This window comes from Chelon labrosus, assembly GCF_963514085.1.
Source record: "Chelon labrosus genome assembly, chromosome: 13".
Lineage (NCBI taxonomy): Eukaryota > Metazoa > Chordata > Actinopteri > Mugiliformes > Mugilidae > Chelon > Chelon labrosus.
In genome coordinates, this window is record NC_140346.1 from 11,015,452 (window position 1) to 11,031,551 (window position 16,100).

Below are 16,100 nucleotides of genomic sequence, written 5' to 3' on the forward strand. Positions count from 1 at the left end.
ACAGGGTACAGCATATACACTGAAAACACATCTGGAAAGCATCTGGCTGAGACATGCAGACACCTAAACTACCGCTTCCGTCAGTCTAGCACCTCTGCACTGGCTCCATTATTCAAAATATAATGACTTTAAAGCAAACACAGAAACATTTACTACTACAGTTTCACAAAATGTTGCTAAAATATCTCAAACTACACTGCGTGCTGAGCCAGAATGCTCGCGATGATGTCTGCTATGAGGATACATGCTCGCATATCAACGTGGGTTTTTAAAAACAAAACATCTTTTGAATGAAATGATCAGCTGCATAAACCAAACCCCTACAAATAGTCACTGTTTTAGGCCCAGCTCAGATCTGGTATGTATTCAGTGTGCATGTATTCAAGTATGTGTGTTCACATTTGACGTTAAATCGGATCTCCATTTGGATTTCCCACTTGAGTTCCGATCTCAGTTTTGTGCTCTGTATGCAGTTAAAAACCAACATCTTTAGGATTGCAGTAGAATATTGTAATACCTGCTGTCTCTAATGGATCTCTACCTAAGATTATCCTTTCCGACAGACTGCTTTTAAAAAAGCAGGAGCAAACTTCATACATCTTTCAAACTATATTCAGCAAAATCACCAAAATCACCCGTTTTTGTAGTCCACCAATGAACAATGTAATAAGCGTGCAACAAAGCTAGCACGGTAACCAGCTTCATCTCAGTGAGGTCCAGAGGTTGGGCCGTGGTGTCTCACCTCCAACACGGGGTTGGACTGCAGCAGGCGGTCTTTGACGGTCTGCACCTGCTCGCTGGCTGGACAGGTGACGGCGTAGTACTGTAGGATCTTCTTGGACGCCTCCGTCTTCCCGGCGCCGCTCTCCCCTGAGATCAAGATGCACTGGTCTTTCCTCTCTGTCCTCATGGAACGGTACGAGTTGTCTGCCACTGCGTAGCTGGAGGAGTGGAGGGAGAGAGACGGTCAGCAAATGTGACATAAGGGAACCCCTAACGGTCAAGAGCTCAAGGAGGAAAAACATTTCATTATGATTTATATGTCCAAGGCTACAGATGAATAATAGCCTTTGTACTAACTTTGGCATGTTTAAGGCAACAATTGTTAATGTGTACGGTCACTGTTAAGAAAATCTAAATAAATAAAGTCTCATATTAAATGTAGTATGGGGTGCTGCTATATGAAAACCATAACCGTTACTTATGTATGAATGGAAATGCACTTTGATGTCCTGTGGTTTTGAAATTAGCAAGCATTTTATGAGACTCAAAATGCTTGTAATGGCTTGCTATAAAACTGTCAAGACATTAAACACACAAAAAAAAAAGCCTATAAAAGCCTAACAAGTAATTAAACATAAAAAACTAAAAGTGCACTCTGAATATATATTAAATTTGCAATGACCAGAAGGTATAAACAAAATTTTATTATGACCTCAACAGGTGAATGTCGCTTGGGTTTTGTTTCTGGCTACACAGCAAATCAAAATATTACACTGAAATACGCAGCTTACTGCACCTAGAGACATCACTGGTGAGACTGAAGTGAAACAGTGAAGTTGTGGGCATTGAGAAAGGAGATGCTAAACTGCTTTCGATGGGCCTACAACTACATGTCACTACAAGTAATTTCTCTCACTGTTACCATAGAGGAGCTTTAATATGTCTGAAGATTCTCAGTCATCCAGGTCAGGGTATGTTCAAAACCAAGACCAAAATAAAGGCAACTGGGTTTTTTTTGTTTCCTTGAAGATGGTTTACTGCTAACCCAAGTAGCTTCTTCACTTCTAAAAGACTAGTGGAGAGTTTGTGGGTGGTTCCCACTTAAAATTCACACGACTGTTTACTATTTAAAAACCCATTATGCACTTGCAATTAGAGGAATGTTTTGATGCAGCTTTAAATGCTGAAAGGTTATTCCATTAGCAGCTTAATCCAAAACTGAATAAGTTAAAATTAAATCTGCCTGGGCTGCAACAGCCTGAAACACTCAAGTATGTTACGGTCATGATAATATCTAGCACTCGTCTCAGAAAACCTTTGCGTGTGGAATGCAACACGACAGCCCGTCAGGGTGTGAGAACATGGAAAGGTACTGATCTACCAGAGGGAATCATAACGGCCAGAGTGGAACGCAGCATGTTTTAGTTACAGTATCGTTTATCAACTTCTCTATCATCACTGCCATGTTGTTTCAGCTTGTCTGGACACATTTCTGACACCAGACTAATTGCTGGAAGATAAAAACAGCCGTTCGCGCATAGCTGCACCACATTGTGTGGGGGAGAAACTGAGGAGGGCCGGGGGCAGAGGGGGTCAGGTTCAGGTCAGAGGAATTCCCTCTCAAGGGAGGAAATCTCTCGCCTGGTACCATCATTTGCTTACTTTTCCTTCCACCTCTCCCCCATGTTTTCTACTCTCCAGCAATCAACCTCTGTTTGCCAAAGTACATCTTTCTTTCCACTCAGAGGGAGAAAAAACATTTGGCCACATGCTCAAGTGCTGAATTAAGAGAGGGGGGAAAAAACTACCCGTGGTTAGAGTAGAGAGAAAAGCCAGCGAAAGATTTTGAAATGTTTCGATGACGCCACTCTGAGACTTCATAAAGCTCTTGATTGTTTCACTGCTGACATATCGTGTCTGGGAGGATTTAACAAGGAATTCCCTGACTATTCCTGTGGCAACCTTTCAAACAAATACTCGTGGCCTTATGCCATGACGTCTTGCTAGCAGTTTGACCGATAGAGAAAAGGACAGTCAGACCACAAGATCATTACGTAGCCGGCTGACTCAGTGAGAGTGTCGCTTACAGCAAATATTCCTACGTGCTCTACGCTTGCAACAGTGAACACATTGTCCACCTTAAAAGATGCAGTCTGCATTTGGACCAATTAGTAAGACATGTTTCTCTTGTGTGTAACAGCAATGAATCATTCCTCCCAGCTTTCACTCAAAGATGTATTTAGAAAATTTACAGACAAGCTTACAAACGTGTGCTTAACATGACGTTACACAAGAGGAAGAAAAAGAATAATTATTTTTAATGATGTAGAGTGTAATGGATTATGGCTTTGTTTGATCTTAATAATGAATAAATTAAATAAATAAATTAACTGGACTTCAGGGGCTAATTAAAAGAGTGCTCTACAGATATAGAGCTGCAGACCTACAAAACTGTTGGACAAGACAGACAGTTATAAAAAATCGAATCAAGGAGAAGCCAAATGTTTCTATTTCAGACATGTCTTCTATGTCCTGCATTACCCACAATTCACTTCAGCTGCCAAAGGTTCAGTCAGAAACTGCCTTCAAATGGGGTGGTGTGTTTACCATATTCACAAGAAGGGTCCATATGAACAGCTTTTGGTATTAACGACCTCATAAGTAGAAATTTTCAGTCCGGTCACAAGTTGTGAGATACTGGCTGAAGTTTCCAGTAGTGGAGGACCAAGCTTCCAGCCACTGCCCTCAGTCTTTTAGTCTTCAGACCCAAATGACGCTGACTGAAATCACATCACTTGAGGATATTTAATAGAGTGTAAGTCCTGAAGATATGAATATGTATCTAGACTACATGGGCTGTTCATGGAGTTTATGGAGATTATTTTGAAGCTATGTTAAATAAACATTCACCAGATTTGCCAGACTGTAATCATGTTCGTTTCTGCTGTAAAGATGGGCGTTCTAATATGTGGGTTCTTTGGGGATTAACTTTCTTTTGGAGCCAGCCTCAATGGCCATTCAAGAAACTGCAGCTTTCTGGTATAATCTGGTTTAATTTTTTCAGTCCCTAAAGTTGCAGTCTGGTCTGCAGAGATTTTTGTACTTACATGTGCGGAGAGACCTCGTAGAAGTTGACCCCACGATATCGCTCCATGTGGTTCTTGGTGTAGATCTCCAGGTCTTTGTATGGGTTAACTGAAACCAGCACTGAACCAATGTATGTCTGATGAAAAGGAACGAAAACGTATGGTCAGATAAAAAGCGAACAGATCTTCAATCTGACATCTGGACTGTCTGTGTTATAATTTATTGCCTTTTGTGTATTCACACAGAGCATGCAGTGAATACTTGATTCAAGTCTTACAGCTCTAATTTGTTGTAAGGACAGCCAGAAAATAATTAGATAGAGACAGAGAGAAGTTGCACTTCTTCCCTTACAAATTCTAATCCACTTAAAATGTGAAGGTAAATACTTCAAACCCTCTGATGCTGTGACAACAAAGTGCCAAACTGTCACAAGACAAATATTTGCGAATACTTGGAACAGACCATTTTGTCTCCGCAGTGTTAAGTATTACTTTTAAACCAGCTTTTCTTTAAGTGGTTTTGGGGGCTTTTATGCCTTTAACTTGATAGGTGATGGTGGAGAGAGACAGGAAGTAAATGGGTGTGAGAGAGTGAGCAAGCAAGCAGAGAGTGCAGTGCGTAGTCTGGAGTTGAACCTGCTCCACTGCTGTGAGCATTATATTCATGGTTATGAGCTATTAGGACATCCCTACAGCAGCTTTTATTTGATAATTTGGTGCTTTAACGACAAAGTGTCGAGAAGAAACGCAAGCATTGAAGAGAATGTTTTCTGCTACTTAGAGGCCACATCTATTTACAGTATTGTTAAAATGATGTAAAATGTATAATTACACCATCTCATAAATCCTGTCGCTACAATCACTCACATAGATGAGGTTCTCTTTGAATCGCTTGCGCAGGTTCTCTATGAAGGCGGCCTCGCTGGTGAAGTTCTCCAGCAGGACAAAGTCCTGCACTCCCACCCGGTCTCTGGCTGTCAGGGCCGACTCCATCATAGCCCGCACCCCGTCACTAGCCACCACCTGGAGGAGGAGAAGGAGGGAGTAGGTGTGGTTAGTAACAATAAAACCACTGAAGTGCCACACTTCACAAATCACACGTTGTCTATGAAGAAAGGAATGTAGAAAAAAAAAACAATCAAATTCATAACAACAGCAAAACACCTCATTGTCTGCATTATGTAACTCTTAAAGCCTCACTATGTAACTTTTAAAAAAGAAAGTAACACAATCTTCTTGTTAAAAATAAAAGCTTGAACACATAAGCAACAGAACACACACTTTTTCAATTCAGCAGACTTTGACATTTAGCTGTCCCAGCTTCATTTGGTCTATTTGGTCAGACAACCAACGTTACAGTGCTTCTGTGAATCTTTTTCACTCATTTTGTTTATCCCATAATTGTCACTTAGGGTTTTGCTTTGAATGTTATCTGTGGCTAATGTTTAGGCTGATTATTAAAAACCACTACCTGATGCAACAGAAATGTCTTTATTTAAAGGAGCATTCAAACGACAACACTTAAATGAACTTCAGCAAGTTGCAGCAATGACATGTTTGGTAATACAAAGTGGGCGGGTACCAAGTTGAACCAGCGTAACTGAGGTGACAGCCAATGGGAGCGACTGATATGTGACGCAAACACCCAAGGTTACCCAAGGAAACACCGCCCAAGGCTTTGGTTCCTAAAACCAAATGTACCACGCTGATAGCCTGGAGCGTCAGGAGAACCCAGATGGAGAGATAGGGAGCAACACACAAAAGGTTATAAAAATATATTCAACCAACTGTTGAAAAGCAATCAGTGATGAGAGAATCGCTTTACAGGTGGATGGAGCGTTGCTTTAAGTAAGATAATGAATTCAAACAAAAGTGCTTGGACAAACAGTTAAGAATAATACAAAACAAATAAAAGCAAAGGTCAGTTGCATCCAGGGAACAGCACTTGCGCAAGAGAAATGATTTCTATGCACAAATAAATCTTAAATGCTCAATAAGTTCCTCATGTCCTATGAACTCTAAACACTGTTTGGTTCTCAAACAGCGTTCAGACCAAAGCCAAGAAGTGCTGTTTGAAGTTTAAAACCCACACACAGAACTCATTCATACATACAAATGAAACAAAGACATATTTTCTGTTTGTACAGCCTCCAAAGTTTGCTTGAGAAAAGCCTCTAAGTGATCTTACCACCTCTGAGAGGAAGCCAAACCCAGATGCAGGGGTAAAAGTTATCACTTCAACCAAAGTGCAGTCAGCCCCACCCAGGTTTCACATATCAAAACATACAAGACAGATTTAGCATCAGAAGTGAAGTTAAACTGCAGCACTCACATATTTAAGGTCATCGACACGTTTGCCCAGGAAGCCGTTTTCTAAAATAGAGGCTTGAGTTTTGCGCATGAGGTTGCGAATGTCTCCAACATCCATGTTTAAGAAGCGCTGAGCTGGACACAACTAAAACTAACAGGGCTTGTACTGGAACCTAGAGGCAGTGAAAGCCAGCCAGAGCAAGTACAGGGACAGACAAGACACACACACATACACGCAGATGTACAGCAGGTGTTGTTGTTGTGTTATGCAGTGCAAGAGTCCTTATCCCTCAGGAGACGGCAAAGAAGAGGATGGAGAAAGAGAAGACAAAGCTTGAGGGAGAAGAGAACATATTAATTAGCGTTAGGTGAGACAAGAGGGAGACGTATGAGGAAGAGAGAAGATGACGAATGTGAGGTTACGACTCTTGTCCGGCTCCATCGCTCCGTTTAAACTGTACTGGAAAGTTGACAATACTCCCTGAAATTCCACACAGCAGCGCCCTCAACAACACAACAACACCAAGTCATTAAACCACTGCAGCGACCATCTCTTCCCTGCACATACGTGCTCAACATCTTGTTTGAATTTCACACACAAGCATGCATGACTATGTTTGATCCCTGCTTTCAAAGGAAGGCTGCAGCGTCACATGGGGCTTCGCACACGGGGAGAAGCCATGGGATGCTAGTGCGGACCTCGGTCAAAGTCTTTGAGTCCGGAGCAAAACTTCAGGGAAACGGGACTGACAACGCAGCAGGTTCCTACAAACCTAATATCATCAAGTAGCATTGCCTGTTACGCTCAGGTCCTTTAATTAGCTGAGCCGCCCCTGCACTTTATCTTTATAGCCTTTCAAAGAGGAAAGTGGTCCGAGGGAAGCTGACTCACCTCGCGGGTTAATGTTCTGACGGTGACTCAAGTTCTGACTTTATCTCACACTTACTCTTTTAATCCAAGCTATAAAAGGTATGTTCAGGCGCACACGTCTTCACATGCTCACGGCAATGGCACGAATCCAATGTGCGGCAATTTGATTTATTGTCTTTAGAAGAGAAGACTGGTATAAATAGATTTTATACAGCGGGCCATGCTCTCGTATTAAACTGACTGTAAACAGAATATGTAGTGAATGATGGTATTTCAGGGTGTTTTATCACACGCAGGTTACATTCACTGCAGGACTCTTCAGCACACGCGGAGGCTTTACAGATGTCATGTAAACGCAGCTTCAAGGCTAACGGCACATCGAGAAGAGTAGGGGAAAAGACGCTGACAGACCGACAAAACTAGGCGGGGTGGACAAAACTCAAATGAGAACAGATATATTTAAGTTTAAAGGAAAGGAAAAGAGAAGAACAAATATCTCTGGACGGCACATGCATCGGTGAAGCGGCAATACAGGTGCAGACAAACGTGGGAAAAAAGAAATCACTGTTTTTCAAAATACAGCTAAGTCTCAGGCCTTGACTAGGATCTCCAATCCAAACACCAATCGTGTCCCAACAAGACCAGGACCGGGTTTAACAAAATCCATTTTCCCACTCAAGTCGCTCTCTCGATTTGAAAGATGAGTTGATTCATAAAATCCTCAGACCAGTTTTTTTTTTTTTTTGGACACAGGCCATTTCCTGCATCCTCCCGTCAGAAAGCTCACGGTGTTCTCGCAAGACTGGTTTTGCACGACCAAACGATGAGATTAGTGTGAGGGAGATCCAAAACATGACAGAACTACAACTCTGAGAGCACAGGCAGGTCTGAAAGCTGACTGGATTTTAAACGGTCGAGCATCTAAGTCCAGTAAACTACCAAATGCAACCCAAGTCTTCACTTACTGAACACTATTATCAAAGTCAAAAAGCTCAAATTCAAGTAAACTCATAAGTCGAAAGCCATCAGATTCACGACTCCAGTCCAAGTCACGTGACTCATGTCCACACCTCTGGGTATTATTATTTATTAATATAAGCATGTGTGGTAACTCTATCTCATACATCTCTGTCTCTCCCACCCCTCGGCTCTCCCTGGACGCCATGAGCTCTGGTGACCTATTGTTTCACACATCTCTTTGGAAAGCAAAGGAATTGCAGCTGTGTTAGTGTGTTAGTGTGCGAGTGGGTGGGTGTGTGCGCACACCACCGAGAGCTGAGTGTGCAACATTCTTTGTCGTCAGTCAGTTGACATGACATTTTTTACGCCGCTCATCTCTCCTCTCGGTGAAAGTGCGAATGGTATTTTGGCCTCTTTTCTTTGGATTATCTGGTTCCAGCTATGTGAGCTATCACTGCTCATACCTACCCAGTGCTTACAGCTATCCAGCGAGTTTGCTTTATCCAAACACGCTGCTGTTGCTGCAGCTGGAAACAGGACTTCCTGTCCAGCAGTTTATTTTTTTTTGTCCCCAGAGAAAGACTTAGCAGTATTCAGACCAAACATATAGCCCTTTATCATCTGGGGCTAAGTTAAGTCACTGTTAGCAAAACTGACACATTTACATTAAGGTGTCATGGTTTATTACAAAACCCTCCAAATGTTATGGCGCCTGGAAGGAAAGAAACCCCAGCATTGTTTCCAGACCCTCCTCTTCCTCCTCTATACATTCTCATCTTTCATTAACTTTTGCTCCCTGTTTCAGTCTCTCGCCCTCTCTCCATTACTTCATTGTTTTCCAAGGCTTCTTTCACACTGTTTGGCTTTCCTGCTGGTAATGCCACATACCGGACCTCCACCCCGGTCTCAGGAACACAGCAAGTACGTGCCTACCGAGTTCCGACATGTCGTCATGTTTTCCAAATCCTGTGAAGCAAACAGGGCAGTGTGGAGCCAGGTTAGCAGGAGGAGCCCTGGACAGGTACAGCTCACTGCTAAGACTTCTACATCCACCAGAGCTTGACTTGAACGGAGATGATACTCTTGGTCAGTTACTCCACTGCTTTGGTGGGGACTGAAATCTCATCAGTTATCACTTCAACATTTACTGGATGGATTGGCACAAACATTTCGGTACAGACATACCAGTTAATACTTTCCCCCACCTATTTAATCATTCTGTATCGAATCTAATTCTCATTTCTGTCCATGTTTCTTATCCCTGCGTTTTTCTCTCCCCTCCTTCTCTGTTAAACGACAGACGCGACCACATCTAAGAGAAGCAGAGAAACGGAGTGAAAGCAGAGGGATTTGATCATCCAGCCAGCCTGCGAACAATAGTGGCTCTCTCCTTGACCTTTACATCGCCCCGAGCGCGCTCACAGAGCTCTCAGATGTCACACTGTTTGCGTAAAGCTCATCTCACCTGCTGCTTTCAAGGCACCATACAGTGCACATGATGGAAGTCAGGATGGATTAATGTGGAGTATTTTAAGAAACTGCAAAACTCGCAAAATCAGGGTTGAAGTAAGGCATGTCTGACAGTATGTTCCTCCACCGGTCGATAATACCCATTAGCTTTATTGGACGATATGTGCACTTAAATTGATTTTTAGCGTTTTGTTTCTGGTCAGTGTCGAAAAAATCCTTCCCTACGTTTAGGACCAATTTTAAAATGTTTTTCAATCACAGCCATAATTAAAAAGACGGTGGCTGATCCTGTGTCATTTTACTCCACTCAGTAACACGTATGTTTAGTATGTTTACCTCATTGATAGTCCTGGCACATACCATCTTTACATGTATGTTCAGGTTAGCCAATTATTATTCTGAAATTAGGCAATGAGTTGTCCTTATCTCCAACTTTGTCAGTAAGTTAGAGCAAAAATAATGACCACGTTTTAAGAAATTCAGTCAAATCTTCTCATTCAAAGATATTTTTCTTTAGCTTGTACTTTGTCCTCTAGAGAATTATTGGTTATGGAGAGTTTTTAAAAAAATGCATGAAATAATGATCTGTAGCTGTACAATAAATATTTTGTTAACAATCTGGATTAGTTCCTATAACTCAATTAAAGACCCATTTCACCGTAGGAATGCCCAGATTGGTATCGGAGGAGAGCGGCGTCTGGCTCGATCCAGGTGTTTCTAAAGTGATCGGCTCAGATTGAGCACGCAACCAAGCCCAATCTTTTTGGGATTTATTTTACATCTGCTGTAAACAAAAACCAAACTTTTAAGAGCGTGACTAAACACGTCCGCTGTCTGGAAATGGTTTGCAGAACTGAGAAGAGATTTCTGTTGTGTAGTTTTATACTGCTGGTCTATGCAGAACTGTGATTTAAGATTTGTTTGAATGTTCAAGTTAAAGTAAGCTGGTTATTTATTTTGTTAAAATCATGAAGCTCGTAGTGATTTTTTTGTGATAAGAACCAATATACTTTTAGTTTCTTCTCTGTTATTTATTTTGCACAAACAAGCAAACAAGGCTTTACTGTTGTGTATAAAATATATATTGGAGAGCTAGTCAGCTGTTAAACATGTAGGCCTACAGTGAACTGATTTTCAAGTTTATAGCAGTTTCCCACTAACAAATGATCGGGGGGAATTGATCGGGACGTCCTCATTCCATTGTATTAGTATTACAATCCAGTCCATAAATACGGGGGCTTTACAAGAGACAGATTAACAAGAACGGTCAATATCAAGCAGCAGAGGTCAAGCCCCGAAACCATGGGATGCTACATTTCCTGTACTGAAATAAAGCAGCGTCTTTCATTTTAAATGCAAGATTTATGAGGTTTTTTTTCCATTTCAGAGAAAACATTACACAAGTGTTTTCACAGACTGAAAAGTCCTCATGATGAGTGGACCAAACCTCTCTTAAAACAAATCATTGTTGTGCCCCTTTAAGAAACATGGTAATAAACAAGCCTCAGAGCACTTACATCACCTGTAGTTAAATATTTACCCAAGAAAGAGATCCAGGTTAAATATACAAGAAAATAAGGTAGAATAGAGAGTAGCAGACAGTTCTGTCGGAGAAACAGACCCAGCTTCTTCTGACTTCTGTCTCACATGATTTGTGGAAGTGCTATAATGACAACCAAATGAGTGAGACGTGTGGTTCTGATGAAGTTAGCTTCTTGCTGAATGTTTTGCCTCTTTTCTACATTTTTCCACTATGAATCAGTCGTCTGGCACTCATATCTCCCCTTCCCTCATCTGTTCTACACTAGCTGGTAAAAACAAAGGAGCACAAGGCGAAGAAAACCTGGGTGATATTTAAGACGTGAACATTGCGCCTGTGAAACTGTTGTGAGGCCATAATGATGCAACGTGTGACAGCAAAAGCCCAAAAAGCTGATGATGAACTGTTTTCTTGTCACCACACATCAACCGCAGGTTTTTAAAACAAGGAATTGGTCAGCAAATCACAACAATAAGTTTCACTGAGATTGAAGCAGACTCCGTGTCAAGCCAGCGCAGGTAAAACTAAATTCAGATTGACATATTACAGATGAAACATTTTCCTCGTGCTCACCTGTTCCAATTTTATTATCATTTTCATTACCATGGACATGGGCCTCCAGGCTCAGCAAATAACATGTTAATTTCCATCTAAAGACACTGAGAAATAGCTCTGCAAAGCAGTTGGACAGGTGAGACGAGCTAGCAGAGTTTCAGCTGGCATGCTGTAAACCTGCCTACCCAAGGACATGTGGGCCAAAACAAGACAACCGGGAGCTGAGAGTCCTCTTTATATAATACAGTTTGTCACTACTTCACAAATGGACCCACCACAAGATCCAGAGCAAGTCTCTACTCTTCTGCATTCCTTTTTGCTCCAGGTGTGCTTTTCTACAGCTCTCCCTGAACTTTGGTCTCGCTGAAGGGGGTGGGGAGCAGATCAAATTGACAAACATGTCCTTTTGTGGGACAGACGTACAGCTTCGTGGCATTAAAATCAACTTGACCAAGAGTAAAAGTAGCGGCTTTCAAAAAGCTCAGAGAGCACTATCTAAAGAATAAACTCAGCTACTCATACAGGGCTCCTGTTCATTCATACATATTGGACAGGAGGTTGAGGGCAGGCACGTGGTTTCTTGTACAGCATGTGGGTTAGCAGTGAAATCAGTATCAGTGAAAAGCTCGTCACTGACACTGAGACACCACCTTTACTTCTAACCTCCTACTAGTTACTATTCCATCATTATTTACCAGTCAGTCGGTTCTCAAGAATTTACTGAGTCAACTTACCTGAGAGCAGTGATGCTCCATGGAGAAACAGCTTTGAGGTTTTAAATCATCAGGTTTGTCTTCCAGGTGTAATAGGCTAGTTTACTGAGCTATCCACCGGTCAAACTTCATCAAAACTAATACTTGCGGCAGTCTAGAAAGTGACTTGAGTGGAACGCCTTAAGAGAGTGAGGCGAGCCTCTCAACTGAAGTTAGACGCCCTGAAGGCAACAACTGTGTCAGAGATCTGTCAGTGCATAGTACTATGCTGACAACTATGTCAGTCCTCCGTCTTCCACGCACATTGCTGTAGGAGCAGACAGGGCTCGTGAAAGAGGTCAAATCATCCCGGATGCATGGGCGTAGCAAAACGTGAAGGTTCTCTTGAAGAACTAAAGCAATGCTTTAAGAGAAAACACACGCTTTGCCAAACCAGGATATGTACATCAGTAACATCCTCGCTGTCAATTTCAATGAATGCCAAAGAATGCAGCCCAGCCACACAACACCACCATGTGACTGCCTCGCCCTGGGGCAGTGCAAACACACACACTTGCACGGTGATGAGGACACACCTTTCCATATATCGAATAGATGTAACATCTAAGAAGAAGCTGAGATCAAGGAGGAGGCGGCTGAAAATAGGGTAAGAATGAGAAAGTCATGTCAGGTGAACAACAAGCTGTCCACTTTACTGGAAGTCACTCGTGTCCCTCTCACCTGTGTCTCTGACGTCTAAGTGGACACTATGAAGACAGCTGCGGAATCTGAATGCCAGCGTAGGAACAAATGTTAGAGCAGCTCCAAAAAAATATAAAACTTTATAAAAATAAATAAATAAATAAAAAAATACAGTCAAATTGAAAAGCCCGATCAAAAGTAAATCCATCTGACTCCTATCTGTTCAATGCTCACTCCTGCAGAAACCTACACGTTTCTGCAAAGCATCTGTACGTCTGGGTGTCTTACCAAAGGTCTGTACTTCATGGCTCCTGCTCTGCTCTCGAGTGATTTTGGACGGGGTTGTTTCGTTTCCCACCGCCCCGATGGTCCGGCTTATAAGAATGTGGCCTCCAGCGCCACGACCACTATTTAGCCGAGAGTTTGTTTTTAGAAGCTCTCCCCTCCGTCCTGAGAGCCAGCTGCCATAGCTTCTCCTCTTACTGCTGCTCACACACGCCTATCGCACACCTCACTCCCGTCTCTTTTGCTCGCCGGTCGTTCACCCACTTTTCTTCTCCCTCCCTTCAGAGGAAATAGTCCCTGTGTAGGGTGACACACAACCCCCCCCCCATCCCTCTCTCTCTCTCTCTCTCTCTCTCTCTCTCTCCTCCCTCTCTCTGCTTTTTTCCCCTTGGACGCTTCTCCTTGAGACGATACTTGCATCTAAAAACTCTACTTGTTTGCTCTTTTTCTGTCTTTAAAGAAGGAAACAGGTAGAAGAAAGATTCTTGGCACAAACACACATCTGGCCTTAACCACCCCCGGAAAGAAAAATGATGAGATGAGAAAGGAAAAATGCGTCCTAATGCCAAATGGGTAGAGAATGCACGTGCTCTGTCTGCATCCAAGAGAGACTGTGTGAAAAAGGGAAACTAAACTAAAGAAATAAATAAGTAGTTGATAAGTAATGTATGACCCTGTGACTTTTCCTTCCCTCCTCCTCCCCCCTTTCTCATCCTTCACTCCCCGCTCTCCTCCACTTGGAGATTTACAAGCTGAAGCAGAAACCAGACACTGTCATAAACATGGCTCTTGATCCGAGCTGTAACACACATATTGCGCACCCACACATACATGTACGCAATGATGCACGCGTGCATGCACAAAGATTTACCATCATTAGCCCAATGTCATTACGGGAAGGGTAATTACTGCGGACCGGTGTCACGCACACACATACACGCCCGGCCGCTGCACATCAAAGACCTCAGCAGTCTAATGCATCTCCTTATTAACACTAATAACAGCTGACATCTCACTGGCACTGGGTGTGTGTTCCTGAGAACAAAGAGGAAGACGAGTTTCCACTACACTTGCTGGACTGATACACAGACATTAACGAGGGCTAGTGTGACGCTCGGCAGTAAGACTGGCCTTGAAATCACCTGCCTGGAAGCTAAGCATTGTCACACAATGTGTATTTGTAATTAAAAATTGCTTTATTTATGTTGAGAATAAATGTAACAATACATGAACTTGGGCCACTCCAGCTTTTAGAAACTGTTTTGGCTAACTGGCTTCTTTTGCTGTAATTTAGTGTAGGCATATTCATATCAGAATTTCAGGCTGGTAGCACAACATTTGGTTTTCATTATGTGGCATGTTTCTATGTGCAATTGACCTTTGGCTAAGCCCCGCCCTAGAATGTAGATTGACCAATCACAGCCAAGAGAGCTCCCACAGGGGTCCGACACTTTTTCCACAGCGCTCCATTGACTTTAACGCAGGCGTCTCATATTTTCGGTCTCGGCAGGCTATACTGTCGGTATATATCCAGCATCCAGGGTATGGATAAGCCCAATGATGTGCGCGCAAAACCCTGTGGAGCTAACCAAAACATCACCGTTACAGCTTAAGTTGCATAGTTGTTGATACGCTAGCACACGCTGAAGAAATACAACGTTATACGTGCGTAACGTTAGTCCGTTTGCTTCGTAATAACGATTATAGACGTGAATAGAGACGTACCCAGCTTTGCATGAACAGTGTTGCTCCTTGATATTGATACCAGAGCCTTATAGATAACCAGAAAACCACAGCCCAGAAGAGAATGTCGGACGTAGCAACAGTAACTAAGGGGGGCGGGGCTTAGCCAAAGGTCAATTGGATAGCCCTACAACCAATCAGAGCCATGTTGTTGAGAACAAATTCAACTCCACGACCCTCAGGTAACATGTTAGGGTATATCTCTTCTGTTCATCACAGCATAAAGATAGCTCAAATAAACTGACTGGCCTAATCAGTTCCTGACAGGAGTGCTTCCAGACCAATTTTCTCACCAAGATTTGTTGTGCAGGGAAGCTGGTCTGGCTTCCAGGCTAGTAATTCAGATGACAGGATCAATACCTCTCTAATATACACCTGGGCATACGATGCTAAGCAGCAGTCCAGCTTAACTATAATAATAAAGAAGACTACTACTTGGCCAAGTGCTGCGACTTCTTACGCAACGACCACGAAAAAATGTCTAACAATTGGACACAGTGTTGCTGTTTATCCCAGTCTTCATGCTAAGCTAAGGGTTTCCCGTTTTTTTCCTATAATTCCCCTTTTAATGTCACAATCCATCACATTCCTTTTTTAAGAGATCCAGCTGTCAGCAACCACTGAAAACACAGGGGAAATTGATAAAGTGGGGGTTTCTATTGTGCGCTGGAAGAGTCTGCAAGTTCCAGCATCAAAGAGCAGAGCAGCAGCAGGAAAGCCAGGTTTTATAGGCCTCATTAGGATGACTTGTTCCTTCCTGTGGATCTAAGAGCATAAGCACATAAATCCAAAGATTAACTTAGCTAGTTTTATATATTGCATATTTCTCGGTCCAAGTTACTTCTCTTGGCCTCGTACCTACACACACCTGAAAAAGACTAATTTTTTTATTGTAGAATTATGGTAAAAGGGTCGGAAAAGCAGAGGGGAGTGAAAGGGAGGACAAAAAATAAAGATAGAGTCTGGTACATGCAGAGACAGACATTGTTTTCTTCTTTTCCTATTTGAGAAATCTGTGCTGCCTTCACTGTCCTCCAGATCTACGTTCACCTCGGTAAGCTCCGAGACTCACCGAGCTCAGGTAAAGTCTTAGCCAAGGTCATTCTATTCATTCCTCTAATTACTTTTCCTTCAAGCCTCTTCATGAGTCTTCAGTTAGCACA

At 42.5% G+C, this 16,100-nt stretch overlaps 1 protein-coding gene across 5 annotated transcripts in view; it reads right to left on the reverse strand.

Annotated features, from left to right (window-relative positions):
* The window catches only part of LOC311498203 (unconventional myosin-Ic-like), a 58,657-nt gene that overhangs the window by 16,548 nt on the left and 26,009 nt on the right, over positions 1-16,100 (reverse strand). For 3 of the 5 annotated variants that reach the window (XM_084558685.1, XM_084558684.1, XM_084558687.1), the window contains 3 exons: positions 4,677-4,832; positions 3,831-3,946; positions 743-941 (listed from right to left, as the gene is read on the reverse strand). In XM_084558685.1, coding sequence (XP_084414811.1) covers positions 743-941; positions 3,831-3,946; positions 4,677-4,832 — 471 coding nt within the window. Of the gene's footprint in view, positions 1-742; positions 942-3,830; positions 3,947-4,676; positions 4,833-6,141; positions 6,528-12,249; positions 12,537-16,100 lie in introns of those variants that run through there. The other 2 variants (XM_084558686.1, XM_084558688.1) reach the window with 2 other exon arrangements.